The 23211-nt window shown below is 37.9% G+C and overlaps 1 protein-coding gene across 1 annotated transcript in view; it reads left to right on the forward strand.

The window, feature by feature from the left end:
- Nucleotides 1–23211, forward strand: part of LOC150108407 (reelin-like) — a 920570-nt gene that overhangs the window by 527285 nt on the left and 370074 nt on the right. The window contains exons 36-37 of the mRNA XM_090390755.1: nucleotides 4862–4973; nucleotides 19187–19337. Of these exons, the coding sequence (XP_090246881.1) occupies nucleotides 4862–4973; nucleotides 19187–19337 (263 nt within the window). The remainder of the gene's footprint in view (nucleotides 1–4861; nucleotides 4974–19186; nucleotides 19338–23211) is intronic.

Genomic DNA, 23211 nt, shown 5'->3' on the forward strand with positions numbered 1-23211 from the left:
GGTTAAACATGATAACTAATATTTAAGGAATTGACAGCGTATACTAGAAATATAGATTAAATAAACTTTAATATATACTTTCTGATATTTCGGCGAACGTCACGTTGCCATCTTCTTGGGAACTTACTACAAAGACACGTGCACACAAGTACTAATAACAGCAAATGAGACTGAAGCTAGGAAGCTAGTGTTTCCTAAAGTCCTGATGGTGCCCCCTGGCGGGCTATATTGGTAGTTCTTGGCCTTTGGGCTGAAGTTCTTCTGATAAAAGTTTCCCAAATTTGGGGCAGTTTTATGCATCCAAATTTGTTGAGGTTTGGCATGTTCCTAAGGGCCGGGGCTGATTCCATGAATAGTCTTTCATACTTGAACTTGCTGCGGTGTATTACTGTGGCTTTCTTCCATCTTATTCTGTGGCGAGTATCCAGAGCGTGGTCTGCAAGCCTAGAGTGGCTGTACTGGTGAAATCGGATGTAATCCTTGTGTTCTGAGATTCTGATATTTGCTGTTCTGCCTGTTTGGCCAAAGTAGGACAGTTTACAGCTACAAGGGACCTGGTATACACCAGGTAGGTCTAGGGGAAGTGGTTGGTCTTTGGTGGAGCGGATAAGGGATGCCAGTTTTCTATGTGGTCTGTAACAAGTGGTCAAGTCATGTTTTTTTAGGATTTTATTGATTTTTTCTGAGGTGCCTCTGATGTAGGGAATAGTGATAGATTTAGAGTAATCTTTTTTGTGAAGGGGAGGGGGTGGTGGGTTGTGGATAACTGGGTTAAGTATTTTTTGGAGGGGGTAGCCGTTGGCTGAGAAAGTGTCATGGATGTGATTTAGTTCAGTGGTTAGGGCTTGATCATTAGAACAGATTATTTTTGCCCTGTTGAATAATGTTTTAATAACTCCATATTGTTGTGAGGGGGGTGGGTGGGATTGTTGGTGAATGTATCTGCCTGTATGGGTGGGTTTTCTATAAACTGAGAAAACCAAGGTTCCATCAGGTTGGCGGGTGACTAGTGTGTCTAGGAAGGGGAGGTTATTATTTTCCTCTTTTTCCAGGGTGAATTTGATTCTAGGGTGTTGGTTGTTCAAGTGTGTTAGGAAGGAGAGGAGTGAATCCGGGCCATGTGGCCAAATAGCGAAAATATCATCAATGTAGCGAAGCCATATGGTAGGTTTTTGTGGGGCTGAGTTTAAGGCTTTCTCTTCAAACATCTCCATGAAGAAGTTGGCCAAGGGTGTGGAAAGTGGTGAACCCATGGCTGTCCCCTCTATCTGTTTGTAGAATTTTTCCTGCCAAACGAAATAGCCTGAGTTCATTGTAAACTGAAATAGGGCTGAGATATCGGGAGGAAATTTAGCTTGGATTAGCTCTAAGGTTTCTTTGAGGGCGACATTCGTGAATAGGGAGGAGACATCAAAACTGACCATTATGTCATTATGTTGGAGTGTAAGGTTTTCTATACTGGCTTTGAAGTGGGCTGAGTTTTTTATGTGTGATGGTGTATTGCCAGTATAGTGTGAGAGCGCTTTGGCTAAATGCTTGGCTAGTTTGTAAGTGGGGGAATCAATGCCATCCACTATGGGACGTAATGGCACATTTTCTTTGTGTATTTTTGGGAGCCCATATATGCGGGGGGGGTCTAGAGTTATAGGGTTTTAGTCTGTTGGTAATCTCCACAGGCCAAGAAGTGACCTTCTTAAGGAGCCTATGGAGTTTTCTAATTTGTGAGTTGGTGGGATTGTAATCAATGGGGAGGTAAGTGGAACGATCTAATAATAAAGCCTTGAGCTTACCTGTGTAATCTTTAAGATTAAGTACCACAGTGGCATTTCCCTTATCCGCTTTGGTGATCACTATTTTTTTGTTTCTTTTCAATTCTTGTAGTGCCTTGTATTCACTACTGGATATGTTGGATTTTGGAGGTTTTGCTTTGTTGAGAACACAGGCTACATCCAATCTGATATCGTTGGCGATGTGGTTAGGAAGTTGGCGAATCCCGCGTTCAATTTGAATCATTAATTCCTCGGCCGGTAATTTCCTAGGAACAATGGCGAAGTTGTGACCATGTGACAGCGTGTGGAGTGCTTCTGGCTTTAAGGTAGCTGACGATAGGTTAACAACAGTGTTGGTTTGTAGTTTAGGCGCCGAGTTCTTTGTTAATTTATCACACTTGTTGATATGTCGGCTTCGTACTCGTTCAAATTCTTTTTTAGCTGCCGTACACGAGACGTCATGTAGGACCGACCAAAGCTCGTGATTCAGCGTAAGTGAAAGCTCATTTTGTAGCGTTGATATAGCGCTGTTTATGTCGGCTAGGGAACCGCGTGTAGCAGTAATTTGCTCCCAAAGTAATGCCTGGCTAGCACGGTTGTAAATACGGAGAGCTTTCTGTGAGATGAAGCGGTGTTTAAATTTAACACAGTTCGGGATGACATGATTATCCCGGCAGCGTTTTAGGAATGCCAGATGGTTAAGTTGTCTGGATAATTTCAGCTGCAGTTTGCCGTAAGGGCGGGCCTTGCGTGCGAAGAGATCTCCGTGGATTATCATTATTCTTGTTGAGAGGCTTATACGCTGGTTAAACATGATAACTAATATTTAAGGAATTGACAGCGTATACTAGAAATATAGATTAAATAAACTTTAATATATACTTTCCGATATTTCGGCGAACGTCACGTTGCCATCTTCTTGGGAACTTACTACAAAGACACGTGCACACAAGTACTAATAACAGCAAATGAGACTGAAGCTAGGAAGCTAGTGTTTCCTAAAGTCCTGATGGTGCCCCCTGGCGGGCTATATTGGTAGTTCTTGGCCTTTGGGCTGAAGTTCTTCTGATAAAAGTTTCCCAAATTTGGGGCAGTTTTATGCATCCAAATTTGTTGAGGTTTGGCATGTTCCTAAGGGCCGAGGCTGATTCCATGAATAGTCTTTCATACTTGAACTTGCTGCGGTGTATTACTGTGGCTTTCTTCCATCTTATTCTGTGGCAAGTATCCAGAGCGTGGTCTGCAAGCCCAGAGTGGCTGTACTGGTGAAATCGGATGTAATCCTTGTGTTCTGAGATTCTGATATTTGCTGTCCTGTCTGTTTGGCCAAAGTAGGACAGTTTACAGCTGCCGACATAAACAGCGCTATATCAACGCTAGAAAATGAGCTTTCACTTACGCTGAATCACGAGCTTTGGTCGGTCCTACATGACGTCTCGTGTACGGCAGCTAAAAAAGAATTTGAACGAGTACGAAGCTGACATATCAACAAGTTTGATAAATTAACAAAGAACTCGGCGCCCAAACTACAAACCAACACTGTTGTTAACCTATCGTCAGCTACCTTAAAGCCAGAAGCACTCCACGCGCTGTCACGTGGTCACAACTTCGCCATTGCTCCTAGGAAATTACCGGCCGATGAATTAATGATTCAAATTGAACGCGGGATTCGCCAACTTCCTAACCACATCGCCAACGATATCAGATTGGATGTAGCCTGTGTTATCAACAAAGCAAAACCTCCAAAATCCAACATATCCAGTAGTGAATACAAGGCACTACAAGAATTGAAAAGAAACAAAAAAATAGTGATCACCAAAGCGGATAAGGGAAACGCCACTGTGGTACTTAATCTTAAAGATTACACAGGTAAGCTCAAGGCTTTATTATTAGATCGTTCCACTTACCTCCCCATTGATTACAATCCCACCAACTCACAAATTAGAAAACTCCATAGGCTCCTTAAGAAGGTCACTTCTTGGCCTGTGGAGATTACCAACAGACTAAAACCCTATAACTCTAGACCCCCCCGCATATATGGGCTCCCAAAAATACACAAAGAAAATGTGCCATTACGTCCCATAGTGGATGGCATTGATTCCCCCACTTACAAATTAGCCAAGCATTTAGCCAAAGCGCTCTCACACTATACTGGCAATACACCATCACACATAAAAAAATGAAATAAGAAAAGGTCTGTACTCATTACTGTGCAAAGTTTGATTGGTTGGATTTCATTTCAATAATGAAATGAAAGGTTGAAGTGATAAGTGACTAAAATATTATCAGGGTTTCATATTGTTTTTACTTCATTTTATTTTATTATATATATATATATATATTTATTTATATTTATATATATATTTGTTGTTGTTGTTTTGTTAAGTTAGGGATATTAAGTATAATCCCTAACCTAGACACAGAACGTTGTGATCTTATAGCACATTGTTATTACTGTGGGAAATCAGAATAAACCAAAAACCCTACTCTAGCAACTAAATATGTCTTTTAAGCAATGGAACTCATCTCCAGTAAATTATATGCCAAATGATTTATGATAAATGACCTGATCATATCTGTATATATTTAACATATACGCACATCCAGGTGAGATATGTTTTTTTCTAGGTAGAAAAAAAAGAAAAGAAGAAAGGAGTACTAGATAGAATATGTGTGTATGTATGTGAGAGAAAGTAGATTATCAAATAGATGAAGAGGATATTTCTTATGGAGTGTTTGGGGAGATTTATGTGTCACCCATCAAAAATCGAAAGTAGTGATAAGTAAGGATAATAGCATGGAGATTCTTCACACCAAAAATGGTAGACAAGTGGAGGCTCTTCCTCAGGGGTGGTGGATGAATAAATTTATAGTACAGGATGACAGACATATCAACCTTTTGTGTCCATTGATGTCACATGAAATAAGAAAAATGTTCATATATATATATATATATATATATATATATATATATATATATATATACAAAATAAAAAATTGAGATATATTAAAATTACTGTATTAAATTTATTTTGTTCAGTATTATATGTTTCATATACATACTTTGATATATATGCATGCATTGAATTTAGGAACTGCACTTTGCTAGTGAAACACCTCCTTCATATTTCATTGTACCCATTAATGATCCAGGAGCTAAATCAAATGCTACACGACTGAGATTTTGGCAGCCTCATCATCCTGGTAATTTTAAGAAAATGTATTTATTTTTAATTTTTGATAATTTGAAATAAGTGATTTCATTGAAATTTATTATTGCCTCAAGGGCTCACTTTAGTGAGTATGGGCATGGCAAACCCGAGGTACCAGATGCTAGACCATGCCTTACTTCATGTAATATACATCTGTTATATTATTCTGTAGACTGGTCCCTCCTCTTCTTTTTCTGCTTCTTTCTCCTCTCCTTGCTCCTTCCCCTAGAGTATTCGAGGGCTAGGGGTGAGTCTTTCCTGTCTTGCTAAGTCATTTCGTCTTATGCAGCCACCAAAGGAGGCAAGCTAGCCTCAATAGGTGCCAGTCCCAAGCCCGGATAAATGGCGAGGGTTGATGTCAGGAAGGGCATCCAGTCGTAAAACTTCAGTGCCAGCCTCAAACTGTGATATGAGTCAAAGAGAAAATGATATAAGGGCCAGGGCATACCCCTTAAGCGATGCGCAGCCACATCGCCCTACAGCTGCAAGAAGTGGACGAGGGCTACCACATCAAGGGTGGGTGTGGTTAAAGAAGCGAGCCCAGCAGGTGGAGAGGATATTGCGAGCGGGAACACTGAATATTGGAAGCATGACTGGAAGGGGAAGAGAGGTGGCAGACATGAAGGGAAGTTGGACATTTTATGTGTGCAGGAAACAAGGTGGAAGGGGGGAAAGGCAAAGAAACTGGGAGATGGATATAAATTGTTCTACTCTGGAGCGAATAACGAGGGAAGAAATTGTGTAGGAATTGTGGTGTGTAGCAGAATGAAGGGTGAAGTACTGGAAGTGGGTAGAAGGAATGACAGGATCATGCGAATGAAATGGGGTCTTGGAGAAGAGCGGGTGGTCGTATTATGTGTATATGCCCCGCAGGTTGGTTGTACAGCAGAGGAGAAAGATGAGTTCTGGAACGTGTTAGATGAAGAAATGAGGGAACTGGAAGAAAATGAGATGGTGATTGTCGGAGGAGACTTGAACGGACACATAGGGAGACAGAATCGAGACTGTGAAAGGGTGCATGGTGGCCACGGAGTGGGAATGATAAACCAGGAAGGAGAGAGGGTTGTGGACTTTGCAGTAGCGTTTGATCTGGCAATCGTGAACTCGTTTTTCTACAAGAGGGAAGAACATTTGATAACATTTAGGAGTGGTAACAACAGTTCACAAATTGACTACATTTTGACTAGAAAAAAACATCTTAAGGTTGTGACAAATTGTAAAGTAATTCCAGCAGATCAAGTAGCACAGCAACACCGACTGCTGTGTGCAGACTTTAAAATAAGATTGAAGGTAAGAACCTCTGGATGCCATGGGATGAAGACAATTAAGTGGTTGCGCTTAAAAGAGGAGAGTGTGAGGAATCATTTTAGGGAGAGAGTGTTAGAGAGGATTCCGTATGGACTGGAAAGTGTACAAGATTGGTGGAAACATAATTCAAAAGTAATCCTGAGCTGTGCAATCGAGGTGCTTGGTGAGACATCTGGAAAGATTAGAGAGCAGAAGGAGGGCTGGTGTTGGAATAATAATGTATAAGTGGCAGTGACAGCTAAGAGGAAGGCAAAGCAGAAGTGGGATGAGTCAAGAGTGGAAGAGGACAGAGGTGTACAGAGAGAAAAAGCAAGAAGCCAAGAGAGTTGTAACACAGGCAAAGGCCATGGCATATCAAGATCTGTATGATCAATTAGAAACAAAGGAAGGACAGAGAAAAATTTACCCACTAGCGAAATGTAGAAATAAAGCAGCAAAGGGCATCTTACATGTGAGGCAGATCAAAGATGCTGAAGGAAGAGTATTATGGAGGAATGTGGACATAAGAAACAGATGGAAAATATACTTTGAGGGACTTTCGAATGAGGAAAATGCAAGGACTCGCAGAGAAGATGGTCAGCCTTCTGAGGGGATGGTGCAGAAAATCAGTAGAGTGGAAGTGACGGAGGCCATGAAAAGGACGAGGAATGGAAAATCGGTGGGCCCGACAGAATTCCAGTGGAGGCATGGAAGGCACTGGGGGAAGAGGGAATTGACCTGCTGTGGGACCTGTTCATGAAAGTTTGCCAACAGGAAAATATACCCGAGGAATGGAGGGAGTACTCTTGTCCCCATCTACAAAGGTAAAGGGGATGCACAAGACTGTAAAAATTACAGAGGAATAAAGTTGATGTCCCACACAATGAAAATCCTAGAAAGGGTTCTTGATGGTAGATTGAGGAAGGAGGTGGAGATTGCAAAGGAACAATTTGGCTTCATGCCTGGTAGATCAACAACAGATGCTATCTTTGGGTTACGGCAGATGATGGAAAAGTATCGAGAGAAACAAAGGGAGCTACATCTGACATTTATTGATCTGGAGAAAGCATACGAGAGTGCCAAGGCAAGAAATCTGGAGCTGTCTGAGGGAGAAGAAAGTTCCGGAGAAATATGTCAGGTTGGTGCGGGAGATGTACAGAAATGTGAAGACAAGTGTTCGGACCTGTCTGGGACAGACAGAAAGTTTTCAAGTAACAGTTGGCTTGCATCAAGGGTCAGCATTATGTCCGTTTCTGTTTAATATTGTGATGGAGGTGGTAACAGAGGAGGTGAGAGAAGATGTGCCTTGGACAATGTTGTATGCAGATGACATCTTGCTGTGTGCAGATTCAAGAAAAGAAGCGGAAACTAAACTGGAAAGATGGAAAAAAGTACTGGAAGAGAGAGGTATGAGACAGCAGAAGTAAGACAGAGTATATGTGTTGCACAGTGGGCGGCAGACAGGAGACAGATCTGGAGCTGGAAGGAAATGTCATCAGGAAGGTGAGAGACTTTAGATACTTAGGTTCAACAGTGGAAGAAGATGAAGGAGCTGAGAAGGAAGTGGGATGCAGGATACAAGCGGGTTGAAGGAACTGGAGGGAGATGGCTGGAGTGTTATGCGATAAGAGGGTGCCGATCAATCTGAAAGGCAAAATCTATAGGACAGCAGTGAGGCCAGCTATGACATATGCTATAGAAACTGTGGCCCTGAGGAAAAATAATATTAGCAGGATGGAAGTAGCAGAGATGAGAATGCTTAGGTGGATGTGCGGTGTGACCAGAAAGGATCATCTGAGAAATGACTATGTCAGGGGAACAGTGAAAATTACGAACTTCGGAGTGAAAATACAGGAGGCAAGGTTGAGATGGTTTGGTCATGTGATGAGGAGGGAGGACGAATATGTGGAAAGAAGGGTCATGCAGATGGTTGTGCAAGGAAGGCGGAAGCATGGGTGGCCAAAGAAGAGATGGAGGGAGCTTGTAGAAGAGGACTTAAGGATGAAGAACTTGTATGTGGTGACAGCCCAAGACAGGAAGGTGTGGAGGAGACTCATTATCAACAGTGACCCCACTTAAGTGGGAGAAGCTGCAGAAGAAGAAGATTGAAATTTATTATGGCAAACTTGCTATATAAGTGATTGTTCATTGACATTCTCTTGGTATAATTTTTATCTTTTATCTTATCACATAATGATTGACACAATATAAATAAAGAATATTATTATTCAGAGACATCTTATCTCCGTAGAGTTCAAAGACTCACCACATGTGGCCCACACACTAACTATTTTTAATAAATAATAATAATAAATATTTCTCTTGCTAACCTAGGTGGCACTAACACTTAAAGATATAGATGACCCCCCGGCATCATTCTTCTCTTGCAACTCCTGCATGAACAGTGCACTGCATGCCTTGTATCACCTTGATGATTGCGAACAACCTAAATACCAAAAAAAATTTCTGGTCCTGATAGTTTCTCTACAGGTGTATGCTTAAAAGATATGCTCCTGAACTAACACTGGTTTATCATCTTTAAAATCTGTTATAATCAGCTGGCATCCATTCCATAGCCTGTAAACAAGCCAAGCTGTTAACATACCTGTTCCCACCCATCATGCCATGGGCATGGCCTGGTGTGAGATCAGTAACCTGTTTATTGAAGGCCTGATGGCTTGAAAAATTTCCATGTTTGGATGTTAGTGAGGGTTTCTGGACTATATAAAAAAATACAAACACAAAATAGAATAAATAAATAAAATAATAAAAATCAAGAGAGAGAGAGAGAGAGAGAGAGAGAGAGGCCCTAAACATAATGCCAAGCACTATCCAACATTTGCACAGTATCTATCATACTTTGCTTTGAACTCCTTCACACTCATGACACCCACAATAGACTCTGGCAACCTATTCCCCTCATCCACCACTCTTCAAGCAAAAATTCTAGTCCTGACACTTCTGTTAACTACACTCATGCTCGACTTCCTAGTTCTTCCACCACTAGACCTATTCTAAAAAATTTCCTCTGTATTAATCTTGTGAAAATCCTTCAGTAATTTATATGTTTCAATCAAATCATCATTTTTCCGCCTTTCAACTAATTTCTGTAAGCTACAAATCTTCACTGTGTTTTCATAAGGTTCATTCCATAGACCTGATACCATCTTGGTCACTTGCATCTGGATCCTATCCACCTTCTCATCCCAAGAAACCCAGGTGACCAGATCTGCATGCAGTAATCAAGATGAAGTCTTACCAAGGTTCTATAAAGAGGTATAATAACCTGCTTGTCTCTGCTTATCAGGGTATTCTTCAGTAACCATTTAATCCAATAAACTGCTTTAGCCACTTTTGCAATGTGCTCTCTAAAGTTTAACTCCCTATCCATTAATATTCCCAAATCTCTGGCTTCATGAATTTCTTGGAGTGCAGTTCCAACAATGTGGCACCTAGATAGTAATCTTTTCACCCCAAAATGCATAACTTTATGCTTTGCCACATTAAACTGATCCAAACTATTGACTATTGCTCTACCAGTTTTGCAACATTAGCAAACAACTGAATAGTTCCTTTCAGATCCTTTCCTATATCATTAATGAAAAAGTTAAATAGTAGTTACAGGCCTTCTCAAGACTAGTCTTGAGCCACTAGTCACATGCCTTCTACTGGACTCTACTCCTGAATAAACTACTCACTGACATCTCTCCATCAACCACTCTCTTATCCACTTCACCAACTTTATATTCATCCTCATGTGCTGCAGTTTACTAATTAGAATGTAAAAATAAAAACTTAAGTGATGCAATATCAGAATGTGTCCCTAGAGTTCGAAGAATAAATAGGGACACATTAATAAATAAGTAATATTACTGTCCAGTTAAGGGGAATGGATACACCATGATACCTTTGAATTTTTCTAAGGCTTTTGACAGACTACAACATGGAGGACGGTTGCATACAAATTGAAGAATATGAGATTGGATTATAAAATATTGACATGGATTTGCTGGTCGAGTGGTTAGTGTATCTCCTCTCCAGCCAAAAGGCTGCGGGTTCGAATCCCTCCGTGGGCATGGATGTTTGTGATTGTCTGTGGAAAAACTAGTGGTGGTGGTCGGCGGTAGATGGCGTTGGTGTAGTTGCAGTTAGTTGATTGAGTGGTGGAGAAAGCTGTAGAGCAGGTACCCTCCCTCGATGAGTCTATGGACTCCATGGAGGTGTCAAATAATAATAATAATAATAAGAGGATGCTAACCAACCAGTATCAAAAAGTGGGATGTGAGTCTGCAAGAATTAAGATAACCAATGGTGTACTACAAGGATTGGTCCTTACAAATACTTATAGATATGTAAAAATGGCTATCGTTTCAATGTTAATAAATGCAAAGTCATTCACTTTGATGTGATTAGATATCCAATATTATTATTATTATTAAGAGACCTCCAAGGAGTCAGAGACTCATCGAGGGAGGCCACATACTACATCGGCTATTATACTTATTCTTGAATTCATTCACACTGCTTGCACTTACAACATCCAATGGCAATCCATTCCAATCATGCACCACCCTATGAGAGAAAAATCCTATGAAGAAAACTCTATGAGAGAAATACCATATTATATTGTTGGGATTATGCTAGAAGAAACTGATCAGGCTAGATCTTAGACTTTTAGTAGATAGGAAGTTGAAGTTCAAGGTCCATATATCGAAGATTGCAAATACAACTTAGAGTATAACTGCAAGGCAAACAACCTTGATATGTAAAGATAAGGAAGTCATTTTGCCTATTTATAATTGATAAGACCTTACTTGAGACTATTGTTTTTAGGTCTGGTCTTCTGGTTTCTGTGGTTATTCTACAGACACTGGCAAACAGGAGAAAGAGGGATGATATGATTGAGACTTAAAAACTTTGGAAGGGGAGTCATACAGGATTTCAGTAAGTGAAATTTTTCATTTTATGGAGGATGGGGAAAGGACAAAAGACAAAGGAAGTTGAGAATGAATGTCATCAAAAAGGGGTTTAGAACAATTTGTCTGTCATAGAGTGGTATGCAGTTGGAATGGATTGCCATTGGATGTTGGTGTGCAAGTAGTATAAATGAATTCAAGAACAAGTATGACAGCCAGTGCAGGTAGTTTGTGGCCTTTGTTGATGAGTCCCCGACTCCCTGGAGGTCTCTTTAATAATAATAATTGAACATCAATAACAACAGCAAATGAAGATTATACAATCAGAAAAATGAGACTGTAGAACATCTAATCAGTGCCTATAGCAAGATGGCTCAAACTGATTATAAATACCGTATGATCAAGTGGCCAAAATAATTCATTGGCATGTATGCAAAAAATATGGCTTTCTACTTCTGATAACTGGTGGCAACATAAAATAGAGGCAGTATTGGAAAACAAAACAGCAAAAATTCTCTGTGACTTTAGAATACAAACTGATTGTCATTTGGAACACAATAGACCTGACATCACAATTATCGAACATCGACAGGCTTGGATTATTGATATCACTAAGTGATAACAACATTAACAACAAAGAACTGGAAAAAATTACTAAATATTGAGAACTGGCAATCAAAATTGGCCAGCTGTGGCTTAAGTACACCAAAGTCATTCCAGTAGTTATCAGTGCATTTGGTGCAATTTCAAAAATGTTATCCAACTATTTACAAGAATTAAACATCAACAAAGTGACCCCGATATGATCTATAAAAAAAAAATGTCATTAATTGGAACAGTCCATATTTTACGATGCTACCTGAAAGACTATTCTGATTCTTGGGTAGAATATCGGAATTGCTCTATATTACCAGTCAAATTGTTGTTTGAAAGATATCTTGTTTTGACAGTGTATCAATTACATAAATAAAATAATAATAATATTTCGTTAGTTTTCTACCCAGTATTATCAATATTATATTAAAGCTTTGTGCAAGATGGGTGTCGCGCTTGCTCACAGCAGATCAAAAACGCACTCACATGAAAATCTCTGAACAGTGCTTGGTGCGTTTTAACAAGAATAAAACTGATTTTATGCATCAATTTATTACTATGCTTGAGACTTGGATTTACCATTTACACACCAGAATCCAAACAGCGGTCAAAACAGTGGACAGAAGCCAGTTGTTCAGTGCCAAGCAAGACAGAATCGGTTCCATCAGCAGGAAAGGTCATGGCATCAGTGTTTTAGGATGCTAAAGGCATTTTGTTTATTAATTATCTTGAAAAGGGTAAAACAATAACAGGGAATATTATTCCGATCTTTTAACCAGACTAGATGAAAACATTCATGAGAAAAGACCCTGTTTGCAGAAGGAAAAAATCATCTTTCATCAGGACAATGCACCTGCCCACAAAGGTGTTTTCACAATGGGAAAATTAAGGGATCTACAATATGAATTGTTGGAACATCCACCCTATTCCCCAGATTTGGCTCCCTCTGACTTCTATCTCTTCCCAAAACTAAAACTCTTCCTTGCTGGTCAGCGTTTTTCTTTGAATCAAGATGATTGCAGCTGTTGAGGGGTATTTTGCAGATCTTACTGAGAACCACTACAAGGATGAGATAATGGTGCTAGAGCTTTAATAAATGTATTATACATTTATTAAAGCTTTAATAAATGTATAATACATTTATTAAATCGCTTTAATAAATGTATTAGTCTTAAGGGAGATTATGTTGAAAAATAAAAATAATTTTGAAATTATAAATTCGTATTTTCATATTATTTTCATATTAGTCCGCGCGGTTAGCCTAGTGGCTTTGCACTTCGCAACCATATGTCTAGGGAAGGAGTGTCGTAGGTCCAATTCCCGTCGGAGACGTCAGGAGCTGAAGGATCTTCCTCAGCCATATCCAAGTTAGTCGGTCTTGGGCGCAGGCAGTAGGGTTTTTTCCGCAAGTTTATCTGGTGTTTTTCATCCCACAAGCAGGCAAACCGGCCCCGTGAACACACAGGGATACAGCCAAGAATACCTTGAGGCATAGGAGTGACCATTCTATCCTCGTATTTCAGTTATGAAATCCAAGCATGCTTGGAAGGTTGTGGGCCTTAAAGGCCTGTTAAAGCCATTGGGATAGGGATTGTTAGGCCAAGAACGTTTCAGATCACCCTCCTACTTTGATGCACCTGTCAAACTCATCACCATCAATGACTCCAACATATCTTCTGTCCTTAACCAGTTATATTTAATCTTTCACTGAGCAAAATTTTCTTCAGGTTCCTGACACCAAATTCACTCAAGTTCAGCCCATTTTGTAAGTACAAATTCTTCTTGCTTTTCATGATCATCCCACATATCAATATAATGTATACTATTTCTCTTTGACTCATTCACAGTGATGGTTACCTTTCTCAATTTACTCTTGTCATAGCTTTGCAACAAACTCTTTCCTCTTCTTTCAAAAGTCTTTCATATTATCCCTCATGCTATTTGTATCTCCTTTCAAGTCATGATCTGACTGCTTCTATGTTGTTTTTTGCATGCTTTACCAGCTTATATATATGGTCTCAATCACATCATGAATCTTTGCACTCAAAAAAACATGCTTTTGTTCTTGAATCATCAGGAATTAATATGATTCCCTGTTACACGCGTGCGCACGCACACATGTTGGGTTGTTTGGAGTTATAGCCAAAGCATCTAAGGCTACAAGGCCAGTACATTATTATTATTATTATTCAGGCTTCCATGGCTTTTATTGCAGTTAATGTGTGTGTGTGTGTGTGTGTGTTCTTCTGGCCATGTGTTCGTTTTGTGGGATGAAAAACTGTTACTGAGAAGAAAACCCCTTCTGTCACAATATGATACCAGCTAGCTCGCCTTCTGTTCAAAAACTAATTATGAAGGTTCCTTGCATCCTGAACAGGATTCAAACCCAAGTCTTTCCAACCAAAGTCCATTGTTGTTACCGACTGTGCTATGGAATTTCCAACACACATACAAGAACCAACCCAGAAATATTATGCAAAATAACTTTATTAATAAAGTTTAATACAGTTACAGTACTGTTGTTGTGTTTATCTTTTTTATTGGGGATATATTTTATCTTCCATGAAAAAAAAAGTAACTTAAAAGTTACATATTTTGTATATTGAATGTCTTGATTTGATTTATGTAGTTTGATGCAGATGTTATATAAATGAAGTTTGATGCAGATGTTATATTAATAATTAATATAGGAGAACTATTTAATCTAGATTCACATTTTATTAATAGTGAGTGACAAAAAGAAGTCGGCAATTCATGGAAAAACACTCATATCTGATAGTAGTCAGTTCTGCTGAACTGGCTGTCCCACTTCTCCTTAAGCTGTAATTGCTAGAGCAACTACTAGTCAATATCGGTTCATTATCCAGCTTCAGACATCCCACACCACTGTAACTTCTCGTCATTCTCTTTCCATTTTGTCTGTTCCTGTTATGTCTCTTTGATCTGTGCTCTTTGGGACACCTCGACCATTTTCACCATGGTCTACAACTTAGTTTTTCAAACATCATATCAATTGGTTCCTTTTTTCTTTTGTTAAAAGTTTTTCCACTTGGTTATACTATAAATTAAAAATTATATTCTTGGTTTAATCCTTTTATCCAAGTGTAAGCAAACAAAGTTTGTGCATGAAGCAACTTCACAACTGAGCAACTCATATATAGAAGGTAATGAATTCACATCACTTGCCTTAGTATCCCATAATGCAAAGCACATATCCTTATGGACTTTTTTTTTAACCATTTATCCACACATGGCCCTGATGTGCTATATATTTTATGATTTTTCATATATAAGGTTTATATATTAAAAAAAGAAGAAAAAAAATGGAGTATGTATCTGACTGTGTTCCCATAGCTAGAAGAATAGATCAGATGGTAGTTAAATGGATCCATAATCTCATTTACCAAGAGGCCAATGAGGGGAGGGGACAAAGTAGTTACTACAAATTGCTGGTGTTTAGTGGTCTGGAAGCAGACCTTACTATGTTCCATGTGTTTTTGTCTTTCTTGGTAGTATCACTATTAGCCAGTCTACCCTTGCTGGTTGGGGCGGGGAGGGGGGAAGATGAAAACTTTTTTTTTTTTTATCCAGAACTTAAAACTCCAGGATTCAGAGAAGATAACAAAACAGTGAAGAGAAAGGGATACATAGGCAAGTAACCAAACTGATATTGTGGGACTGATTTAATGTTGGAGATGTAGATAAAGGGACTGTGGCCTACAAATCCTCATCGATAAGTAGAGGAGTGATATGTTATGAGATGAGACAGAGACAATATACAAGGGTGGTCTGAAAAGTTCTTGGCCTAACAATGAAAAAAACGAATTTATAATTTCAAAATTATTTTTATTTTTTGACATAATCTCCCTTAAGACTAATACATTTATTCCAGCGATGCTCCAGCACCATTAATCCATCCCTGTAGTGGTTCTCAGTAAGATCTGCAAAATACCCCTCTATTGCTGCAATCGCCTCTTGATTCGAAGAAAAATGCTGACTAGCGAGGAAAAGTTTTAGAAGTTCTGGGAAGAGATAGAAGTCAGAGGGAGCCAAATTTGGGGAATAGGGTGGATGTTCCAACAATTCATATTGTAGAGCCCTTAATTTTCCCATTGCCAAAACACCTTTGTGGGCAGGTGCATTGTCCTGATGAAAGATGATTTTTTCTTCTGCAAACTGGGTCTTTTCTCACGAATTTTTTCATCTAGTCTGGTTAAAAGATCGGAATAATATTCCCTGGTTATTGTTTTACTCTTTTGAAGATAATTAATAAAAAAAATGCCTTTAGCATCCCAAAACACTGGTGTCATGATCTTTCCTGCTGATGGAACTGACTTTGTCTTCTTTGGCAACGAACAATCAGCTTCTGTCCACTGTTTTGACTGCTGTTTGGAGTGTGGTGTGGTGTGCAATGATGAATCCAAGTATCATCCATAGTAATAAATCAATGCAAAAAATCGGTTTTTATTCTTGTTAGAACGCTCCAAGCACTGTTCAGAGATTTTCATGCGAGTACGTTTTTGATCTGCTGTGAGCAAGTACAGCACCCATCTTGCACAAAGCTTTTTCATATGCAATTCTTCATGTAAATTTTATCCTACATGTTCTTTTGAAATGCCTATAGTATCAGCAATTTCACACACTTTGACTCGCCGATCATCCAATACCATATCGTGCACTTGATCAATGATATCTAATGTTGTTACACTTTTTCGACATCCTTCATGTGGATCATCTTCAAGGCTGGTATGGCCATGTTTAAACACGTCAGCCCATTTCTTAATTGTTGAAAACGAAGGAGAAGAGTGCACATAAACTTTTATGAACGTTGAATGAATTTCTTTTGCCGTTAAACCTTCTTTTACAAAGAATTTTATAACCGTACGATACTGAATTTTATCCATTTCAAGGGATACAGACTACACTTTTGCTTCAGACAGCTGTAAAAAACAAACTACTTGATAGAATGACTTGCAATTTCACATGGATGCTCATGACAGATGCACCAACTTAGAAAAAAAAAATCGTGCCGATAGTGTTGTCATCTATGGTCTATGCTGAGAACTTTTCAGACCACCCTCATAAGTTGGCAAAAGTATTTTATAGGATGAAAGTGGACAAAATCTTTTGGTATCATAGTGGAATAGAAAGAACACAACATCAGCTCTGAAAGTTATGTAAGAGTGGTTTTCAAGGATGCATGGAGTAGATTTTTCTCTCACCAACTGGTGAATGAGAGAGTGAGTGAGTGATAGATTACTAGTTGAGGACGAGGAGTGAATCATTACAACAGAGAACACCTTTGTAAGCTGTACATGTTATTTGAACAGTTTGCCTTCCTTAAAACAGATGTGGTATTCATTTGCAGAAAAGAGTGAAAAGTGTAATAAAAAAAATTGAATTTGTCATTTCCTTTCCTTTACCGTTACACAGTAATTGGAAAGGCACCTGTTGTTTACTTCACACCAAAATATGGTATGAGTGTAAATTTAAGGAGGCCTGGGAAATTCTTATCAGCCACTCCCAATCTTAACAATAATGATGGTCTAAAAATCCCAAGAATATGGAAGACACATATTCTACCCACATAACCTTTTCATTCAAGAGGTAATCATAAATAGGACTGCAAATAATCTAGGATCATAACTCTAATATAAAAACATGATGATGATGATGATGATATAAATCTAATATAGCTTTGATGTAGGTTTTTTTTTTCAATAGAGGTCAGGCCAGTAGAATAACAGTTGATGATCAAATCATTGTCTCTTTGGCATGCTGTTTTAAATGTAATATAGCTTGTCTCTCTCTCTCTCTCTGTGTGTGTGTGTGTGTGTGCGCGCCCGCGCGTGTGCGTGCGTGCAAACTCCAGATGATGGTCTTAACATGAAGCTCGAAACACTGGGAAATTAAAGTAATTAATTCTAAAACGGTTGTAGTCTCCATAGTTTGTCTGAAATAAATTGAATTAGTCATGGATTTTTGCTATTTCGGATTGTTCATTTAAATTACTTTGCATGTTAATTTAGTTTTGAAATAATTAATGAAAAAAAAAATTTAAATGAAAATATCTCCATTTGTATTAAAAATGCAAATGGAGACCATATATTAATTACAGTACCCTCTCAATTATCATTTCATATGAGGAAATCAGTTTTGACTTGTTAACCCCTTCAAGAATTAGTTCACTTGGGTACAGATTATTTGATAGTTAGATAATTGAGAGATCACTTCACTAAAATGATCTTTAAGTAGGAAATTTTAGAAACCACTGACATGAGTAATTGATTAAATCAGTGGCTGCTCGTACATATGCACTGCGACACTGCAGCACCTCCAAGAAAAAAATGAAAAAATGAAATTTTGTTTGTGTTTATAAATAATAACAATACTTACAACATTATATAAATGCAATACAACATGTTAAAGGTTACAGCTTATGTTTTGACATTGATCAAATAGTTAATAATTGGAATTGTTCGATTAACGCTTTAGATTATGAAACAAATGCACTGCGATCTAATGCAGTGTCAGAATTATCACATTCTGCCAATTGCAGCTAGACTCACCGATATTCGTTTGCACTTCTCATTGCACATTACAAGTTATTCTGACACTGCTCGTTTGGCCAGTGTATTGTATGCTTACATGCGTTATTTCTGTGAGATACAAAACTTTGATTATTGGTGCATGTTCATGGTGAGGGTGAACTATTTTTGGTAAATCGTATTTTATTTTGTTAAAATAACATATAATTATTTATTATTATAGATACAAGGCTGAATTATGATGAGTGTCACTGTTGAAAATATGAAAAGAATTATATTTTTCAATTATCATTACATGAAACAAATGCACTGCGATCTAACGCAGTGGCAGAATTATCGTATCAGTTGTAGCTAGACTCACTGATATTCATTTACGCTTGTCATTGCATGTTACAAGTGATTCCAACACTGCTCGTTTGGGCAGTGTCACTTATAGATAAATTGTATGCATGCGTGCGTTATTTCTGTGAGATACGAAACTTTTATTATTAGTGTTTGTTCTTGGTGAGGGTGAAATATTTTTTAATATGTAAATTTATTTTTTAATAAATTGGTTACTGATTAGGAAAAAAATAATTTTTTTTAAAATTTTATTTTTATTTTTTTTATTTTGTATATGCAGCACCCACACTTAAAATTTTCTGGCCACCACTGGTCTATATCAATAGCATGAAAGAGACAATGCAACAAAACCAAGCTACAAAGATGCAGCATTCTTCAAAAATTACTTTAATGGGCTAAATTATTTTTATTATAATTGTGTAAATCATTCTGAACTTTAAATGATTTAGTTTTCAACTTTTCATGCATTATCAAACTAAGCATGGAAAGCCTGTTTAATATTTTGCATTTCTTTTTAGGGTTTGGTATGATTGAGTGGGCTATCGATGACTTCTTTATAGGTGGAATGGCATTATCACCTAATGTTCTATATGATACTTTAGATATATCACCACAATTAGATGCATGGTTATTCTGGCCAGGAGCAATAATTGATTCATTCTGTAACAAGTAAAATGGCTGCACTTTTTTTAATCTTTATTTCTAATTCTATTTGAATTTTCAAAATATTTATTTATTATTATTATTATTATTTTGTGTGTGTGTGTGTGTGTGTGTGTGTGTGTGTGTGTGTGTGTGTGTGTGTGTGTGTGTGTGTGTGTGTGTGTGTTAATAAAATTCAGTTATTTCAAAAACATTAGTTGTGAAATATCATAATCTCATTCAGTTAGTTCTGAAACAATGCTTCTACTGAGCCTGATGTTTGTCAGCCACGAACATAAAATTGGGTTGAGATCAGGACTCTTGCCAAGTCATTCACATTTTTATACATCAGTTTTCTTCAGGATGTTTTGCAGTAGTGCTTATGGTATGGCATGGTGCATTATTGAATTAATAATTGTCATAGTTGTTACAGTAGGATACATTGTATTATGAATATGTGTTCATCAATACAGGCATTACAACCAAAGGTCTGAGTCCATACTAGAAAAAAAAACAACTCCATACCATTATACTTTCACTATCAAAATTATTAGAAACACATATTCACAAGCATAAATAACAATAATTTTATTATTACAAATATTTCAGCATGAAACTAACAGACCCTCAACAGTGCAGAAGCATAATCACAAGGTGAAACTCAAACAAAGGAGTGTTATTCATTTTACAGATCTGAGCCATGTGCTGGAGGGCCACCATGGGTGGTTATGAAATAAATTGAAATTATAATCAAAACTAAAATTAAAATAAATTAACTTGAAATACAATAAAACTAATAAACTTACATAAATAAGTAATTGTAATGAAATGAAAAAAGGTATAACTATGAAAGAATAATATTCCTTTGTTTCATGGAAACACAAAGTTTCCATTCCAAATAAAAGACTTCTGTTATAAAGCTAGAGACGTGATGTTCAAATTTACAGGCATTACAACCTGTGGCAGACAGAGTTAAAAGTGTAGTGCCATGTTGCTGAGATGATTAAATCATCATGTCAGTTAACTATATGGTTGAAAAGCACTAACCTACAAGAAAAAGGAAGTTATTCTTGTTAACAGGGCTTGGATAAGCCCATATCTGGACTACTGTGTACAGATATGATCACCTGGCTTCCAAAGAGATGGGGGAAAATTTTTTCGACCAATTATCAAGATGATAATTGAACTACAGAACTGTGCATTTGAAGGCAGATTGAGGATTTTTTTGAGCAATACACTGAGGAGAATATACGAGGGAAACATAAGAAAGTTAGTGAGGGATTTTACAGTATAGACATGAGTGAGAATTTGTAGCCTATAGTTGTTGGAGATAGAATTCGTGGTCACCCATGGAAATTAACCAAGGGTGGGGGGAAGCACGTGTTCAGGTTCTTCTCTTGGCATGTGATGAATGTGTGTAATGAACTAGACGCTAGAAATGTATATTTGGTGAATGTGTTCAAATAGGAAAAAATATAATAGGCATTTAACAGGTGCTGGGTAACTTGAGTGTTAGAGTGCAGGGCTTTATCAGTAGCAAAGATAGCATGTTGGAAATGTGTGAGTGTTGACTTGTAGATACTAGTAGAGAATGAAGAGAAGAATGTGAAAGAGATATCTCTGGATTTCGCATTGTAGATTGTGACAGACAGAGATGTTTTGACAGTTGGTGATTTTGATTGTGTGAGTAAATGTTAAGTGAAACAGAAAAATAGAACTGCTAAGAAAGGAAATCAAAGCCTTGAAGACTAAATTCAGGAGAGTGGATGAAGAGATTAAGAGACAAGAGGTAAACTAGTGCAAGGAGAATAGGTGTAAGAAAAGTGCATGAGAGAGAGGAAGGGAGAGAAAAAGGTGAGAGAATGAGAGAGACAGGGAAAGAGAGGAAATCAAAGAAAGTTTGATCAGGTATAAGAGCAAAGTATAGAGAGATGAAAGGATGGAGGAAAAGGAGAAAGAGAGAGAGAGAGTGGAAGCAAAAAAAAGATTCATAGATGCCATGCCAGTGAGAGAAGAATTAATGAAGCTGTGAGGAGTGTAATGTATAGAGATTTGATGATTCAACTTCTGTGGATTAGAGTGCAAAGGGGGGGGGGGGGTGCTTGCTTGGAGTGATAATAGAGAATGAAGCAGTGGCACCGAAGTGAGGTGAAAACATAGAACAAATGATAATGATGGTTGGTACAAATGACCTGAGAGGTATCATGAATTGTGTTAAAAGACTTGAGATTATTGTTAGGAATTGGAGCAGAAATGTGTGAGAGGGAAGATAGTGAGTGTGTTGCCTCACTATGATAATGCATAAAGTGAAGGAGAAGAGCATTAATAATAAATGAAATGATAGAAAGAGTGTGTAGGCAGGAAGAGAGAGGTTTCGAATATGTGGATGCATGAAGCACATTTGAAGGGAGCTGTATGTAAGAGATGGATTACATTTGAACACAGAGAAGGACATGTGCATTTGGAAAAACTGTTGTTTTCTGGAAAGTGAATGTGTCAGGGCAGGGAAACTAGAATAGCAAAGGTGGAACATAGCAGGAATAGCTTCGTGTGGGGAATAGCAGCTTGAGAAAGTGACAGTGAACTGGTTTTTCTGTACTACAAACCATGATCATTACAGAAATATGGAACAAGTTTGTGACATGATTGACTCACTCTCTCCAAACATTGTTGGTATTAAAACACTTGATTAATTGAAGAGGACATTCTAATAGGGGTAGAAATTGAAGGGTAAAACATAGATTGGGATAGGGAATGCAAATCGGATGGTGGAGTGGTACTTATAATAAACGATAAGATGTACCTTCTCAGGTTGTGGATAGGACAAGATATTTAGTGAAATGTTGCTGTACTGTAGACCAGGAAATATAGATTGTAATGAGCAGGATATGTGTAGGCAGATTAGTTTGGTTAGTGCAAAGTGAGTAATCATTATGGGATACTTCTAGCTATAGCAATATAAACTGTGTGATGGAAGCAGCATACAGTACTCAGGAAACTGAATTTTGGAGGAAATCAAGAGTTTTTGTCAGAGGATCTGATTGTGACTGAGATTCATACTTTAAAAAAATAAAAAACTTTCAACAGAGATTCATACTTGTCCCCATTTGGTGAGAATGACCATGTAGTCTTGACTTCGAAGATGAATAGGCATGTAGAAGTATCAAGCCAGAAGGAATTTATGTGGATTATAATGCAGGCAACCATAATAGACTTAGAAACCAGCTTGGATGAAAGAATTTGAAGAAGAGGTCAGTAGTGCATGGGAGATACTTAAGAAAAAAAAAAAAATGTTGACAGCAATGACAGATTGTATACCTCAAGGGAAGAAGAAAAGCAATTTGTAGTCAAATGGATGACTAGAGGAATTGCAGATGAAAAAGAGATTATACAAGACATATAATAAGAGAGGGGTGGAGAACAGCACTACATTAGGAATATAAGGCTCAGGCTAGGAAGGTAACTAGCATAGTAAGGAGGGGGAAATTAGAATGTGATAGGAGATGAGCACTTCAGTTCAAGGTGAATTCCAAGTGTTTTTTTTTTTTTTTACTATGCGGTCTGTAGCAGGAAGAATGGATATAGACAGATAACTTTACTAAATAGAGAATGGTAGCCAGGTGACTAAGGCAGATGACATAGTTAAGCTACTTAATGATGAGTTTATTAGATGACTGTTCCATCCTGGTAAAGTTTGTTTTCTTCCTAGAGAGATAATGGGAGGTGGGGTGAAGGATTAGAAGTGAATGCAGAGGATGTATTGCAAATATTGAGCACTCCAGGTGTTAATAAGACAGGGGGACTAGATGGTTTCACCAAGTGTTTTAAGGGAATGTGCTGTGGAGCTGACCATTCCATTAACCTAGCTATTGAATATATAATGAAAGTCTTGCGATGGAAG

This window comes from Typopeltis vanoorti, chromosome 3, assembly GCF_054136105.1.
Source record: "Typopeltis vanoorti isolate ZY-2024b chromosome 3, IOZ_Tvanoo_1.0, whole genome shotgun sequence".
In the NCBI taxonomy this organism is placed as follows: Eukaryota; Metazoa; Arthropoda; class Arachnida; order Uropygi; family Thelyphonidae; genus Typopeltis; species Typopeltis vanoorti.